This window comes from Lemur catta, chromosome 8, assembly GCF_020740605.2.
Source record: "Lemur catta isolate mLemCat1 chromosome 8, mLemCat1.pri, whole genome shotgun sequence".
Classification (NCBI taxonomy): Eukaryota; Metazoa; Chordata; class Mammalia; order Primates; family Lemuridae; genus Lemur; species Lemur catta.
In genome coordinates, this window is record NC_059135.1 from 31195960 (window position 1) to 31211200 (window position 15241).

At 47.5% G+C, this 15241-nt stretch overlaps 1 protein-coding gene across 1 annotated transcript in view; it reads right to left on the minus strand.

The window, feature by feature from the left end:
* Nucleotides 1-14753, minus strand: part of LOC123643621 (aldehyde oxidase 2) — a 77907-nt gene extending 63154 nt beyond the window's left edge. The window contains exons 1-8 of the mRNA XM_045559224.1: nucleotides 14544-14753; nucleotides 12441-12498; nucleotides 10811-10907; nucleotides 9762-9870; nucleotides 7856-7982; nucleotides 5918-5979; nucleotides 3169-3258; nucleotides 740-820 (exon numbers count right to left, since the gene is read on the minus strand). Of these exons, the coding sequence (XP_045415180.1) occupies nucleotides 740-820; nucleotides 3169-3258; nucleotides 5918-5979; nucleotides 7856-7982; nucleotides 9762-9870; nucleotides 10811-10907; nucleotides 12441-12498; nucleotides 14544-14597 (678 nt within the window). The 5' untranslated portion in view covers nucleotides 14598-14753. The remainder of the gene's footprint in view (nucleotides 1-739; nucleotides 821-3168; nucleotides 3259-5917; nucleotides 5980-7855; nucleotides 7983-9761; nucleotides 9871-10810; nucleotides 10908-12440; nucleotides 12499-14543) is intronic.
* Nucleotides 14754-15241: the final 488 nt, after the last annotated feature.

Below are 15241 nucleotides of genomic sequence, written 5' to 3' on the forward strand. Positions count from 1 at the left end.
TTGAAATGCTTTGCAACAAAAAGCAGAGACAAGAAAGCCATTAAAAGGTTAGTTAACTTTAAAATTAACAAATAGTTTCATTTTTTGAAATGATAAAGTACACAGTAGTTATATTTTTACAACATACTGTACATTTTTAAGTACATCTAATTGAAGTTTCTTGAATGCAGCCTTATTTGATTACAGAAAATTAATGTGGCCTTCCAACATGAACAGGTTCCCCATCCCTGGTCCAGCATGTTGCTGAAAGGATAAATATTTGTTGGATAAATGAATAATGAATAAACACACCAGAACCCCTTCAGAAGTAGGCATTTTATAGAATGGGACTGCTGGATGCCCATGAAGAAAGATGGAGATGTGAGAGGAAGGGAGGATGAGGAGTAGGCAGCTCTCCTGGAAGTGCTCCTTGGGGCCAATGCACTGGCGTCTCCGGAAAGACGGGTGGAAGCGTAGCAATGCTGTACCGCCTGCACAGGCACTAGCGACACGTTCCACATGGCATGATGAGAGTAATGAGGAAATCATTTAAAAAAATAGCCTCAGCTGAGGCGTCAGGGGTTGTGTCCAGGGGCTGCCCCAGGGCTTGGTGAGCTGGGGAGGAAGCAGGCACCTTGATCTGATCAAACACTTCCACGATCTGACAGTTTCACAGGCAGGAAAATGGGTGGTTATATAAAATTGAGTTTTTAAACTAATGATATTTAAATAAGCACAGAAAACACCCAACTCATCTTACCAAGAGTTCTGGAGGAAATACGAGCTCCTGGGTAGGGTCCAACGGCTGGAATTCCTCTTTCGCAAATAACTTCGTGCAAATCTTTATAAAGGGAAGAAGCAGATGGCCGTGTCAGCCCAGCTCTGTGGGAAACAGCGTTGTAATTCTTTACAGAAATTAGGCAAGATGAACATAGTAATAACTTTCCCACTCTCCTTATACAGGGAAATAGTTCAAACCAAATAATTTAAAATAAGAATCTTATTGTAAGAAACATACTAATTTGCCATTAATGTGATACCAAAAGAGTATTCTATGAAATACTCCAAAGAATATTCTGGGAAACACCAAGACAGTTTATGAAAAACTATCAGAGGTTAAATAAGATAGAGAAATCCTCTCCACTGTGCCCCAGCCACTATCCTTTTCCCTGCCAAGTCAGAATGCATAATAAAAGCTCTGAGAAGTCCTGTTGTTTTAAGTAAAAATGACTCTACACATACATTCCTGTGCATAACACACATGTGCACACACACGCAACACACACACGCAATCTGACTTCAATAACAATAGTTAACATTTATTGAGTGCTTACATTCCAAGTGCTTTGCCATGTATTAATAATTTATTTAACCTCCACGATAATTGTATACGGAAAATAAATTATCTCCACTTTACCCATTAGGAAACTAAAGCACAGTGGAGTTACTACAGTCACCCAAATGGTAATCTTGTCCGAATCAGATCTGCTTTAGCTTTGGAAAGCACTTATTGCCAGAAGACGTTCCTGAGGAGGTGAGGAAAGCTGGCAGGGGAGCATGGGGTGCCGGGTGGAGGCGAGGGCAGTGGAGAGGGGGTCTGTGGACAGCAGGGGCCGACAGGTCTGGGTTCACACTCCTGGCTCGGCTCCAACGGAACGATACTTAACCTCTCTAAAGATTAAATAATAATCCGTATTTTGAAGGATAATTTTGACAATAGGTGAAATGACCTGACATTTGTCAAATACACCCCCTCTTTTTCTATCCCTTAGGTCTCCCTAGATTCCAGAAGGAACACTTATAACTGTTCCTTGTAAAAGTTCTTAGTAGGGCCACAGATTGAGGCATGACAGGCCCACATGAATGATCAGTTTTTGTGTTGGTTGGAATTAGAACTATAAGCAGTAGCTGGGGGCAGTCATACGGTATATCTCTAAAACCTAGAAATAAGATTGTGCCTGCGAATTAAAATGTAAAACAAACATAATGAATCAAAGCAGAGAAATGAAAAGTTTCCCTAAACAGGTCCTAGGCCAAGACTTAATAGTTACCAAATGGAAGATACTGACAGCTTAAAGAGGAGGAGGGGTCACGGGGGCGGACACCTGGCCGTCCAGCAGGTCCCCTGGAGGAAGCGCAGGGTCTTCTGTGACGCTGCCCATTAAGACCGTGCGACTGCCCGTGTCCCTGCTCGCCAGGCAGCCGTCTGACGACAATTTGCCTTCCTATCGTATTTCCCTACAGCCGAGGCCTGTGCGGCTCAGCAATGGCAAGACGTTATAATCGTGTTTCTCTTTATAAAGGAATGTTGGAGCACATTCTGGTTTAAATATCACGTTCTTTTGAGTTTAGTTAAAGTGAGTCAGGTGCTTCCTAGAGCCCAGTCATTGCCCAAGCTAATTCCAGAGACCACAATATTGAGAATCGATATTGGGATGGATTGATCCCACTGCCTCTGTGAAGTGGTTATGGGGGGTGCAACACCCTCCATGCCGTTGCACACCTTCTTCACACCCAAATAAGGTGACAGTGGGAGCCAAGGATGGGGAAAAGGTGGGTGATGGAAATAGATGCCGCAGAGGACTGGTGGGCAGCGTTTGTCCCAGGCCAGCTCTGTGCTCTCAGATTTCCTTGCTCACAGGGGGCTGGTTCTCTATATTAGCCTATATTTCAACTCCTCTGAGTTGAAATCCCTTAAGGATTTGGCGGTGGCTCTCTCCTGGAAACTGGTATCTCTCAGAGAGCAAAGCTGGAGACTGGAATGTTTAGGGGGGAACTTTCTGGCTGTGGGGGTCACAGACTCATGACAAGACGTTGGACGGCTGCTCCTGAAGTGGCAGCGCCCTCTCGCTACCCAGGAGGAGACTGACAGAGGACGGCTGTGAGCGGGGCAGGCGCAGAAGTCCCGTCCACTGGAGCAGGGGCCTCATTCACAGTTGGGGTACGGGTTTTTTCTCTTGTCTGAGCAGTTTTGTTTTTCCGTTGTTTCAGCCTTTCAGGCTATGGAGGGGAAAATCAGAGCATGGGCTTTGGATCACCACTTTACCCCGCTCCCAAATGAACGCCTGCACTTTGGACAGTTGTAAGTAAAGTGGGGAATGACCATTAAAACTAACAGACAAAATTGCAACACTGAGCAGCGCGAAGCAACACTCACAGTAAGAGGACGAGGTAAGCAAAGGGACTCACGTCATTTTCCCGGCCACGTGGGGAAGCAGCATTTTCTCCCCGATCCAAGCAGCACTTCCCTGTTCCCTTCTGTTGACAGCCATCCGACTCCTAAGAAGGTGCAATGCCTTAGAGTAAAAACTTTTTTAGTAGGTAAATTGGTATATGCCCTGAAAGATTTGGCAATTTAAATGAGGTTTCAGACATTTTAAGCCACTTTGTGTAGTTTCTGTTGGAACTAGGATAGTCACAAGATCTTTCTTCTATTGTTCTATTTTTTAAATAAAATGGTACATATAGGATATATAAAATATATAATATGATATATAATATATACAAAAAATATAGAATATAGAGAAGTATAAAAAAATAAACTATCATTGCTGATGGGATTTTACTAGTTTATATAGTATGTAGTATATGAACGTTTTTGTTCATTACATGTACAGCTTTGTGAATATATATGCATTTTTAAGGTTAATTCCTACTGGTAAAATTAATTTATGAGATGCTTTTTAGGCCAATAACAATGTACCCACTCTATATCATATATAAAATTAAACAACATTGAATAAGGGCCTTTAAAACAATAAAGAAAAGCAAAAAAAAAAAAAGAAAAAAGAAAAGAAAAGAAAAGAAAAAGGGAAAGAGCAAAAGAAGAGGAAGACAAGAGAAAAGGAAAGCCATTTTGGTAACCAGATCTCCAGACATTTGCGATCTGCCTGGGCCGTCTGGGGATGAGTTGACAATGAATTTTAAAGCAGGTTTCCATTTGCTGGTAACTTCAGTTCCCATTTCCTCCTAACTTACCTCTTGTATCTTCTTCCTCAAATAGTTCTCCTAAGTATCTAGCAAAATACGTTCTTCTGACAGTTCAGTTCTCTGTCTTTGGTTAAGTGTCTCAAGCTGCCACCTTCCTAATTCTGCCCAAGAAGCAAAAACACCTGGACCACGCAATTAGTGCTTCCTCCCTTACTCAAGGTTCTGAGAGCTTGCACAACGGACCACAAGGGAACAGCAATGGGAAAAAGCCAGTCTTCTCTTGGCCTGGTCCATATAGGTCTTGCACCTTCCGTCTGGGGCTGGGCTGCTTCTCCCGTTACAGTCCCATGGGACCTGTTGGCTACAGGGCGGGGAGTCTGAACACATTTTTGCCTTTATCCCCAGAGTCTGTGCGCCTGGAAAGGTGCATAACATCCACATCCATAGGAAAGAAGTTTCCTTTAACCTCTTTTATTTGCATTTCACAAGTGCTTTTCCATTTACACCAACAATTTGCTGGGCTTATGAGCTATTTATTTTACTTCTCAGCTTGTCACCTTTGGCTCCCTGATGTGGCTGTAGAAGTCTGGGACACGTGTGCACGGGCGACATGCCTGGATCTAGGGTGTGGGATGCACTGCTGGTCTACTTCTAGGCCCACCTCTGCTGTTTGTGGAGCTGCGGCAAAGAGCACAGAGGCCCCAGCCTTCGGCTGCTGCGCTCCCTCCTGCCCTACTCTGTGCTATACCGGTGAGAGGCCTCAAAGGCCCTGTGAGCCCCCAGCCTGGATGGCCGAGCTCGGTCCATTCCCTCCACAAACAGCTGCTCCTTGGCCACCCTCCGACCCAGGGGTGCAGACTCTGGCTGTTATGATCTGCCCTAGATGGACTCCGGAAAGAGGCTATGTCTGGCCTAGGAGTGGGGTCAAGACCACAAGTGGAGAATGATTTAGAAGAAAGGTGAGGCTCCAGGTGGGCAAGTCACCTTGGCCTCAGGGAATCCTGAGAACAGCTGGAGGAGGACCAGAGAGGGGTCTGAGGTCTGTACTGCCTACGTCCATCCTACCCTCAGCAGAGGGCCATCAGATGTGCCGTCTGGTCCCCATGTCAAACACTATTCATGGGCCGGGCACGGTGGCTCACGCCTGTAATCCTAGCACTCTGGGAGGCCGAGGCAGGAGGATCACTCGAGGTCAGGAGTTCGAGACCAGCCTGAGCAAGAGCAAGACCCCATTTCTACTAAAAATAGAAAGAAATGATCTGGACAGCTAAAAATATGTATAGAAAAAAATTAGCCGGGCATGGTGGCGCATGCCTGTAGTCTCAGCTACTCGGGAGGCTGGGGCAGAAGGATTGCTTGAACCCAGGAGTTTGAGGTTGCTGTGAGCTAGGCTGATGCCAAGGCATTCTAGCCTGGGCAACAAAGTGAGACTTTGTCTCAAAAAAACCCAAAAAACAAAAAACAAACAAAAAAACCCCACTATTCAATAACTGTTGAACTCTTGCTAAGTGCCAAGCAAGACTCATTTGGTTTTCACAGCAACCGGGTGAAGTGTCCCCATTTTATAGAAGAAACTCCCTGCGCTCTTGTACTGGGAGTGCTTTGGATCCCACTGGGCATGTCAGGTTCTTTTCTGCTCACACTTTCGCAGCTGGTTGGATTCTGGAACTAACTTTGCCTCACCAAAGCAGACTCCAGCCATTCCTTTGTCTCCCTGGGTTTGCTGGGGCCCTCTTACCCGTCCTGCCCAGATGCCTCGCCTAACTGGTCATGGGGAGGCGTCTGGATGGCTGGAGAGATCACCCAGCTTCCCTCTGCGGCTTTGACTGGACAACATGAAAGGTGGTGTAATGTTCCCCCATCCTCAACAGTTAGTAGAGTTAACTCACGTGGTCTCCCTTACAGTCTGTTGAGATGGTCTAAAAACATTCATTTCCTGTGTCCCTAGACTTGACGGGCTGTCACTGTCATTCTTGCCCGGTGGGTGTCCCCACAGTCAGCTACTCACCGTGCAGAAGGTCCTTCCACTCTCGAGGATTGGCCGATACCCAGTGCAGCGGCACAGGTTACCTAATCAGAGAGGAAGCGTGGCTGTTGGTAGGCTTTGTGTTTACCAGTGTCTTTTGAAAGTTGAAATAAACCCAGCTTTTTTTTTGAGGTTATTTTAATATCTGCCAAACTGTCTAATGCTTTTTTCCTCTACTTAGTAATTATGCTCCCCACCACCTCAATTCCAGTTTTATTTTCTGTCCTAAAGATGATGTCTAGCTGGTGAGGTCACTTTCATCCATCCATTAATTTATTTGTTCGACGTGCATCTACTGACAACAGCTATGTTTCAGACACTAGGTTGGACAGTGGGGATCCTCAAACGGAAAGTACGGGCAACTTCCAAGGCACTAGATGAGCAAAGTACCATGCCTTGGACAGTTAGCCAGTGGTGCCCTTCCACACCTTTTAGGCCACTACATCAGAATCCCCCGGGGGGTGTTTGTTAAACATGCAGACCCACGGCCCTGCTCCAATTCTCCTGAATCAGAACATCCTGGGGGTGGGCCAGGAATCTGCCTGTAAGAGGTCAGTAGGTAATTCTTCTGCCTGGTAAAGTGTGAGAACCTCAGGTGTCCAAGGGTGAAGGCCTGGAGGGTGGGGGTGAAGGGGCGTCCGCATGGAACAGAGTTCATCTGCGAAGCCTTCACAGAGAAGCGTGGGCTTGAAGGAGGAGCAAGCTGTGGATTGGTGGGGAGCAGGGGAGGGTGTCTGGGCTCTCAGGGCAGCACGAGCAGGTGCAGAGGGGGAGATGCACTCAGGGTACAGGGGAGGCTGGCTGCAGGGAGCTGCCCAGAGGAGGAGGACCTGTGAGTTAGGGAGACCAGTTGTTGGGCTTCTCTGAACACCTGAGGGAGGTTAGGCTTGGCCACGCCTTAGGCCTAAGGAGACACGGAAGGACCTCAACTAGGAGAAGGAACTCTGGAAGGTGGAGATTTTAGGTGACTTAATCTGATTTCTGTACTGGAGCAGAGAAAGAGAGAGAGAAAGAGAGAGAGAGGGAGAGGGAGGGAGGGAGACTCACCATTAGCTGGCAGATGAGCAGATTAGGAGAATGTGTCTGTGCTCATCTGTCAGACCTCAACCTAAGAATTCATCTGTCTAACAGATGACTTGTTTAGGGATTATTGACACCTCAAGTTGATGTTTATTCATTCTGCAAAAGGGATAGTTTATGAATTCATTTTTAGTAACTTAAACCTGTTTAAAAATGTAAAGGATTCTTTTGATTTGTGGAGGGCCCCGTTGAGTTGTGTCCCTGAAACCTGTGAACATGAGCTTATTTGGAAATAAGGTCTCTGCAGATGTAATTAGGCTGAGATGAAGTTACGCTGGCTTAGGGTAGGCCCAAATCCAATGACTTGTGTCCAATAAGAAGGGGGAAATTTGGACACAGACACCTGGAGAAGAAGGCTGTGTGAAGATATGAGCAGATTGGAGTGCTGCATTTACAGGCCAAGAAACACAAGGACTACCGTCCACCCCCAGAAGCTGGGAAGAGGCAAGGAAGGGGCTTCCTCTAGAGCCTTCAGAGAGAGTATGATCCTGCTGGCACCTTGACATCAGAATTACGGCCTCCAGAACTGTCAGAGAACACGTTTCTGTTGTTTTAAGCCAAGCAGTTTGTGGTACTTTGTCAGGGCAGCCCTAGGAAACCACTACAGGTCCCCAGCAAAGGCAGCCAAATGAGCCCTGGATGGAGAGGAGGGTGTCAGGTGGGGCGTGGCTGTGTGCACTGCGCTAGTTCTGTGTGGGCCGTGCCAGGCACGTGCTCTGATAGCTACTGAAGCAGGGGACTGCGGGGGGCTGGGATGACGTGGAGGGTGGTGCGGAGTAGCCAGGAACATACTCCCCACTGGCCTCGGGTAGTGGTGGGCTTTCTCCATGCCAGACTTACCCCCCAGGGCTTCCATGAGCTGCTCCTCTGAGGGCTGCGGGTGGTTCCTGAGTAGCGTGTACATGGACATCACCATCCCGGGGGTGCAGAAGCCACACTGGGTGCCGTGGCTCTTGGCGATCCGCTCCTGGAAAGACACACATGTAGTCATGGCCCTGCCTTCCTCCCCCCACCAACTCTCACCACGCTCCGCAGCCTGCGTCTCCCTTGTCAGATGTAAAACCATCCCTTGATCAGACTCTGCTGGTGTCCCTTTCCTAGGCTGCTCCTGGAGGAAGTGATATATTCTATCCTTGTAATCACCTCTCAAGGTCTAGTGCTCAAACCCTTCTAACTGGGAATCAGCAATATGCAGCTTCCACTCCCAGAATGAGAATTCCCCAGAAATCGATAATTAGAGGGAGAATGTGCATAAGTTTCAAAAACAGTTTCCTTGAACACCTCCACATCTTGCACAGCTTAGTTCTGTCTATGAGGCAGAATCTTTCTGATTAACTTGGAGACTCTCTATTGTTGATCTCACTTGGCTTTCTTCTTTAAATTCTTCTGTGTTGGCTCAAAGGGAGCTCTACTTTTAAAGGTTTAAGATTTTGGTCTGTGTCCTGGATCCTTGCTATTTCAAGTGTAGTCCATGGACCAGCAGTACTGGTTCCCCCCGGTGGGAGCTTGTAGGAAATGCAGAACCTGGGTCCCCAGCTCCAAATCTCTTGAGTCTCAGAATTTACATCTTTAATCAGTTCCCCAGGTGATTCTTAAGTGCACTGAATTTTGGGAAGCCCTGTTCTATTAATAGATTTCAGAATGTAATGTAATCTTAGGATTTAGATTTATCAACCTTGTGGTGAGAACTTTCTGATCTCCTACTAGACTCTAGTAGACTCTGCTGGGTCCTTTGCATTCGCTGACCCCCTTGGAATTGATTCTTATATGGTTAAACCCAGATGCCCTCAGGGTTCCTATTGCCTAGAAGGACTCAATGTTGATCGATCTTGTCCTGTGACTTCCAAGCCCCTATGACAATGACAGAGGAATTGATGTGTTCTCTGCCAATGAATGCCACATTACTCTTAAATGCAACCTCTTTGTTCTAGCCTCAGGTTAAGATTTGGAGACACAATTGTCTTGATGCTCTGGTGAAGTTGGTTTTAGATGCCACTCACTCCCACTTCTTTTTTTTTTTTTTTTTGAGACAGGGTCTCACTCTGTTGCCCAGGCTAGAGTGCCGTGGCATCAGCCTAGCTCACAGTAACCTCAAACTCCTGGGCTCGAGCAATCCTCCTGCCTCAGCCTCCCGAGTAGCTGGGACTACAGGCATGCACCACCATGCCTGGTTAATTTTTTTTCTATATATATTTTTAGCTGTCCAGATCATTTCTTTCTATTTTTAGTAGAAATGGGGTCTCGCTCTTGCTCAGGCTGGTCTCAAACTCCTGACCTCGAGTGATCCTCCCGCCTCAGCCTCCCAGAGTGCTAGGATTACAGGTGTGAGCCACCGCGCCCGGCCTTCACTCCCACTTCTGATTTTACTCCCAAGACCTCTGTGCCACAGGGACTAATCCTAAACTTTACCGTGTTAGCCTCAGAGACGTTTTATTCTACGTGTAATTTTCTTTGTACAATACCTGTTCCAGAACATAGTCCAATAGGCACTAATCAACATTTCAATTGTCCTGCTTATCATTCAAGTAGGAAAAGTATGCAAAAAGATGATCATCTCATCTCATAAAATATGGATAGATTCCCAGCTTTCTTTTAAACCACTTAACAAATGTTATTACTCAGATCAATATGCATCCCAAGCCTCTGCTTACCTGATCACAGCCTAGAAGCCGCAGGCAGTGCAGTCAGCACAGCATGTGGTCAAAAGATAAAGTTAGGAAATGAGAAAATTAGGATGGGCTCTTACCTGTACGGGGTGAAGCCTGGTTTTGATGCTTCCAATACCTTCCACCGTGGTGACAGCAGCTCCATACAGAGAGCAGATGGGCACCAGGCACGCAGTGACAGAGAAGTGTCTTTGTATGAGAAACACAAGGAAAGTCAGGGGAGTAACACAGTCCTGCCGCATGGGGGAACCTGGAACCAAGAAGGGCAGCAGAAAACCTCCGAAGCCTATCATGTAGCCTGGGGGGTGGGGAACTGGAGAGGTGACAAGGAAGAAGAATTTAGAGTCCTCTCTGCTGATTTTGTGCTACCTGTAGGAATTGGGGATTCTTAAGGTCAATCTGGGCATTCCGAACTTCAGAAAAACTTTCCAAGTTCAGAACAGACCCACCTGGGAGCAATGGGAATAGACTCATGCCACTAGGAGTGTGGTTGGACTTCAACCAGTATTCTTGGGGACACTGACCTCATAACAAGCAAAAGGCACATCTGTGTCTCTTACCCATATATACACATTTGGGAATTTTTTTGCTGGCTAATTTTAAGCTTTCTGGGTAAGGTCATTCAACAGTGTTGGATGGCCTGTGTTCTGAAGACATCTCTTGATTTGTTGGGCCGGGGGATTTGAGAGAAGCCCAAGTTCTAGGATCTGGCTCTAATTAAGGGCTGAAGTCAACAGTAGAAAGACCACTAGCTTCAGAGCCAGAAATGTGGGTTCAAGTCCTTGTTCTATAGCTTACTAGCTGTATGACCTTGAACAAGTCACGTCATCTCTTTGAACCTCAGTTTCTTCGTCTGTAAAATGGATGGCTGACCTAAATTGAAGTTTCTTAACCTGGGGTGCATGGCTGGGTCTTGGGAGGTCCATGATCTCCCTAAAATGGCATGGAAAATGCAGTTGGTTTATTTATTATCTGAGTAGATGGCTCACAGCTTTTATCAGATTTTTCAGAGGGGTCTAAAATCCAGAGACAGCAGGAATCTAAGAATCTTTCTTGGTTGTGAATGAGAATACAAGCCAGGCAAAGATACAAGGTCCTCCTCTGGCATCTGGGCATGTGGGTGGGATACCTTATCTTCTTGGACACGGGGTCATTCTTGGACACCATCACGGTGCAGGCGCCGCAGCCTCCTCTGCCGCAGGCGTACTTGGTTCCTGTGAGACGTACTGGAAGGAGGTAGTCAAGGAAAAGAGGCCAAGCGGACATTCGCATGCGGTACAGCTGCCTCCCCCAGGTGTGGCTAGTGAGGAAGGTCTTCTTTGTTGGGGGGAGGTGCATTCGCCTGCCTCCAGGTCTCAGGAAAGGCCACTCCGCATCTCATCAGCTGTGCGACACTGGCATACTAACCTCTCCTTGCTTGCTTTCTCACTTACGAAGGGAGAGGAGTGATACCTACTTTATCTTCACAGGCTTGTTATAAGCATCTTGTATGTAGGCTAATGGGTGTAAAAGCCCTTTGAAAAATCTTATGTCACATAGGAAATTCTTATTTGTTTTTTCTGGGTTCCAATCACATGATTGGAAGAGAAAAACGTTATTCTTAACAATCCAATGTGTTACTAGTTTTTCCCGGTACTTTGTATTGCATTTAAAAGCAAGTTGGCGAAACTTTAGGGGACTCTCCTGTCCTTACTCGCAGATGTCACCTTGAGTGTCCCTCTGCTCTGTCGTGGCTGGGGTTCAATCCCAAACTGTCTGGAAAAGCTCCCTTCTCTTTATCGATTCTTCTCTCTCACTGTGGTTTCTTTCCACACAATTTAGGGGATTGGATGTCATTAACTAAGCTGGCTAAAAAGATTTCAGAATCATCGACTCCTCATTGCTATTATCTGTTGGGTTTTATTTATGTGTTTTTAACCCCAAGGCTTGTTCACCTAAGTCAAGTCAAAACCACAGACACTTACCAGAGAGGGTGACGTAAATGAATCAAGTGGGCTGGGTGTGACTGGAGAGCTCTGTCCCGTTTTAGAGAAGGGACCAGGAATGGTCCCTCCTCAGCTCTGAGCAAGGCTGTCGCCGTGCAGGGATGGCTGTGTTCTCATTTTTCAAGAGAAGCTGAAAAATCTTGATTTTTTAAAAATATGAAATTTCCTAATTTTCAAACGTTGACAAGTATTAATAATTCAAAACTATGTGGCCTTTTAAATAAAACTTGTCCAGAGGCTGATTTCATCAATTTATAATTTCTGTTATTTATTTATTTGGCTTCTCTGAGAGATCATCAGATTTATCAATTAAAACATGTTTGCCAGGATGAAGATCTATATTCCAGAATGTGAAATGGTGCGGTGAGGAAACAGATGCAGGGAAAGGAAGTCTGTTCCTTTGACACACGCTCTCCCTGCATCTGGGGAACGTGGTTTCACGAAGGGGCAGGGCACATGCCACACAAGCCTCTCTTACATAACAGCCCTGGGGGTTCTGGAAAGCTCTCAAGGGAATAATTAGTGCTGAAGCAAAGAGCTTAGCTTCCGTTTCACTGCGATTATCAGGTATAAGAAACTCTGGGGGAAATTTCATCCTCTCCAAAACAATCCAGTTAACCTAATATCCTTAAAACCACTGCCAAAAGCAAAGAGAGAGCAAGGGCCAAGCGGGTGACTGTTTGCACGGAGAGATTTGCTGGGTTCTCAGGGGCACAGCTGGCCTAAGTTCTAAGGCACGCATAGACACGGCCAGGACTTTGGTAAAAAGGGTCCAGTTCTTTCGTAGGAAGGTCAGCAGAGTCCCTTCAGGGTCCACATTCCTTTCTATCACCTGTGTTGGAAATAGAAGAGAGATTATTATGGGGCTTGTATCCGTGACCCAGGGGAGTATCTGCTGTGGCCTGTTCCATTTAGCGATTTGGGTCTAATAGGCCTGATTCCATCTGCACCTGTTTTTTTGTGCTATGAGGCCAAAGTACTTTCACACACACTTACAGGGCAGGAGACTCACAGAGCAAGTGTGACAACCATGCTCTCATAGACGGTCAGAGCCGGGACCACTGCTGTGTAAACATGCCCCAGGAGTTGTGCGCAGGTGCACGTGCAGCGAAGGGTCCCGCAGGGAGGAAGGCTGGGTGGGCAGGGTTTCTGGCACCTGTGAGACACCTCTGGCAGGGAACACATTTGACAACATCAGGGCTGTTAAGAACTGGTGGCAGAGGGGGAGGTGGGGAGAGTTGCTGTCACCTGGGTGAGGCCTGGAGCCTGCCAATCCCCTGAATGGCAGAAGGCCGGGAGGTGAGCCTTGATGTCCCAGCTCAGGACCCAGCGTGGCTCTGGTGGGACACTAGAATCCCTCCCCTTGAAAAGCAGGGGGATGTAGCACTCAAAAACTATGAGGAACCTTCTTTGGTGCCCCTTTCCCATTTGCTTGTTCTGGGGTTTCCTCCGGCTCGGTACCGGGCGTGCCGCCAGCACTTCTAGCCATTCTGTTGGATCAGAGGAGAGGAAGGCACAATGGGCTGTCTCTGTTAGGTTCTTCCTTTCTCCCCAGAAGCAAAACATAAACTTTTGTAGACCTCAAGGAATAAAAAACTACAAGAAGATGCTTCCAAGCTGAGATATTAAACTTCACCTGCTTTCTGGATCTCTAGGGCGTCCAAACCAACGAAGGACACAGGTCCTTACCCCTCCACAGGTCCTTTAAACACACTTACTGGAATGTGGTTGGAGAGATTTTCATTATTTGGCTGACTCCCACCCCTACACGCCCACCTGCATTTTTCTAACCCTTTACTGATTCCCTGCTCTGCTGCAGCTACAGCATGCTGGGCCCACGACTCAGAGGGGTGAGGGGCAGAAGGGAGAGGAAGGGGCCGCCTCTGCCTTTGCATCTCCAAAGCCTGGGCCAGTGGAACAAGCCAGGAAGGGCTCATACCCGAATGACAGTTTTGGAAGAACATAAGGTGGCTGCTGGTTGTGGAGACTGAACACAGCGGAGAGAGGCAGAGGGGGAACGATGAGCTTAACCAAGCCCTAGGGTGAGGGGTGGACATGACCACACCCCAGTTAGGTTTGGGGGATCAGGGGGTTTACAGTCCCTGGGAGAGAGGTGGCCAGACCCCAGAGAAGCCATGTGCCTTGGGAACTACAAGATGGTTCCCTTGGGAGACAGAGACTCAGGAGAGGAAGGGCCTTGGGAGGGCACTGAGGGGCAACCAGTGGCCTGCGTGGGTCGACGGTGAGGACTGGAGGGCAGGATGCAGGGGGCGTTGGCAATGGAGAGCCCTTCCCTTGTCACATAGGTTCCCCACGGAACTTAGCTACAACCCAGGGAAGAGGAGGACTCCAATCGACTGTGATGACATTTCAGCTGATTCTGAATAATGGGGATTCAATAACAACACAAAAGTAAGTTGATAAATATAAAAATCGAAAAAAGGCTCCATTTCTTGTCTTTCTGAATTTGAGGATCAAGATGTGTTACCAGATAAAGTGCTTCCACGTATCAGGCCCAGCACCCAGTGCTGAGCAGCACTTGGGGTTCCTAACCAACGAAGGAAGCAGCTTTCTTGTCACCTTTACACTCGCCCTGGGAGTGGATTCCAAAGGTGAGACTCTGACTCAGGGAGGCGAAGGGACTTGTACAAGGTTATATGGATTCATCCAACACCAAGGCATGTGCTCTACCGCTTCCTCCCTATCCCCAGGCGCTGAGCTCTGGTTGTGGGGGACAGGCCAAATTAGGATGGGTCCCCAGCCCCTGGCTTCTTGCCCCTGACTGGAGGGGGCTCAGCCCAATGACCACAAGAGCGCCCTTCAAGCTACTGGTTTCCTGCTGTCTCTGGAGCCACGGTGGGAACACCCAGCACTTACCTTCCTCCCGTTCACGAAGAACACCAGCTCATCCGATTGCGGCGGGCAAGGCATCACACCTGTAAACAGGTTTCCCCTACAGCTCCAGGTGGGAATGCTCTTTGCACCAGCACAGAATCGAGTGGAAAGATTTAGGTCCAACCAGCTGGAATCTCTCCCTGTGTAGAAACAGGCAGCCTGGAGCCTCAGAGAGGAGGGCAGGAGGTAGAGATTTCCTTGCTTTGAGGCTTTTTAAGTCAAGGGCACCTGTCTGGCCCAGCCTCTTAACTCGAGCCTCCCTCTGTCTCCCACCAATCCTGGCTTCGTAGCTGGCTCAGTACACAGCCCACACCTCCTCTTGCTTTCTCTGAAGTTTGAGGGTGTCAGTGTGAAAATCATAAACAACGATCCAAGCTTAAACCCACTTTGCACATTGCCTCAGCCCCAGGAATGTACCCTGGAGGGATTTCATTTTTTCAAAGACAACGAGAAGTGAGCTTTCTGAGACCTCCCACTTTCCCCAGCTTTTTTCTTATTCTAGTTGCAGAAACATCTCCTCATAGGAAATCACATGGTCAAGTCCAGTCTGTGCCCTAGTCACCGTGGAGGTGTGGGGTGCTTTCCTACTTCCTTCCCACCCCCAGGGTCGTCCCACTGGAGAACAGTGATCGAGTCAAGGCAACCACTGTGCAGGTAAATAGACTGAGGCCCAGGGAGGT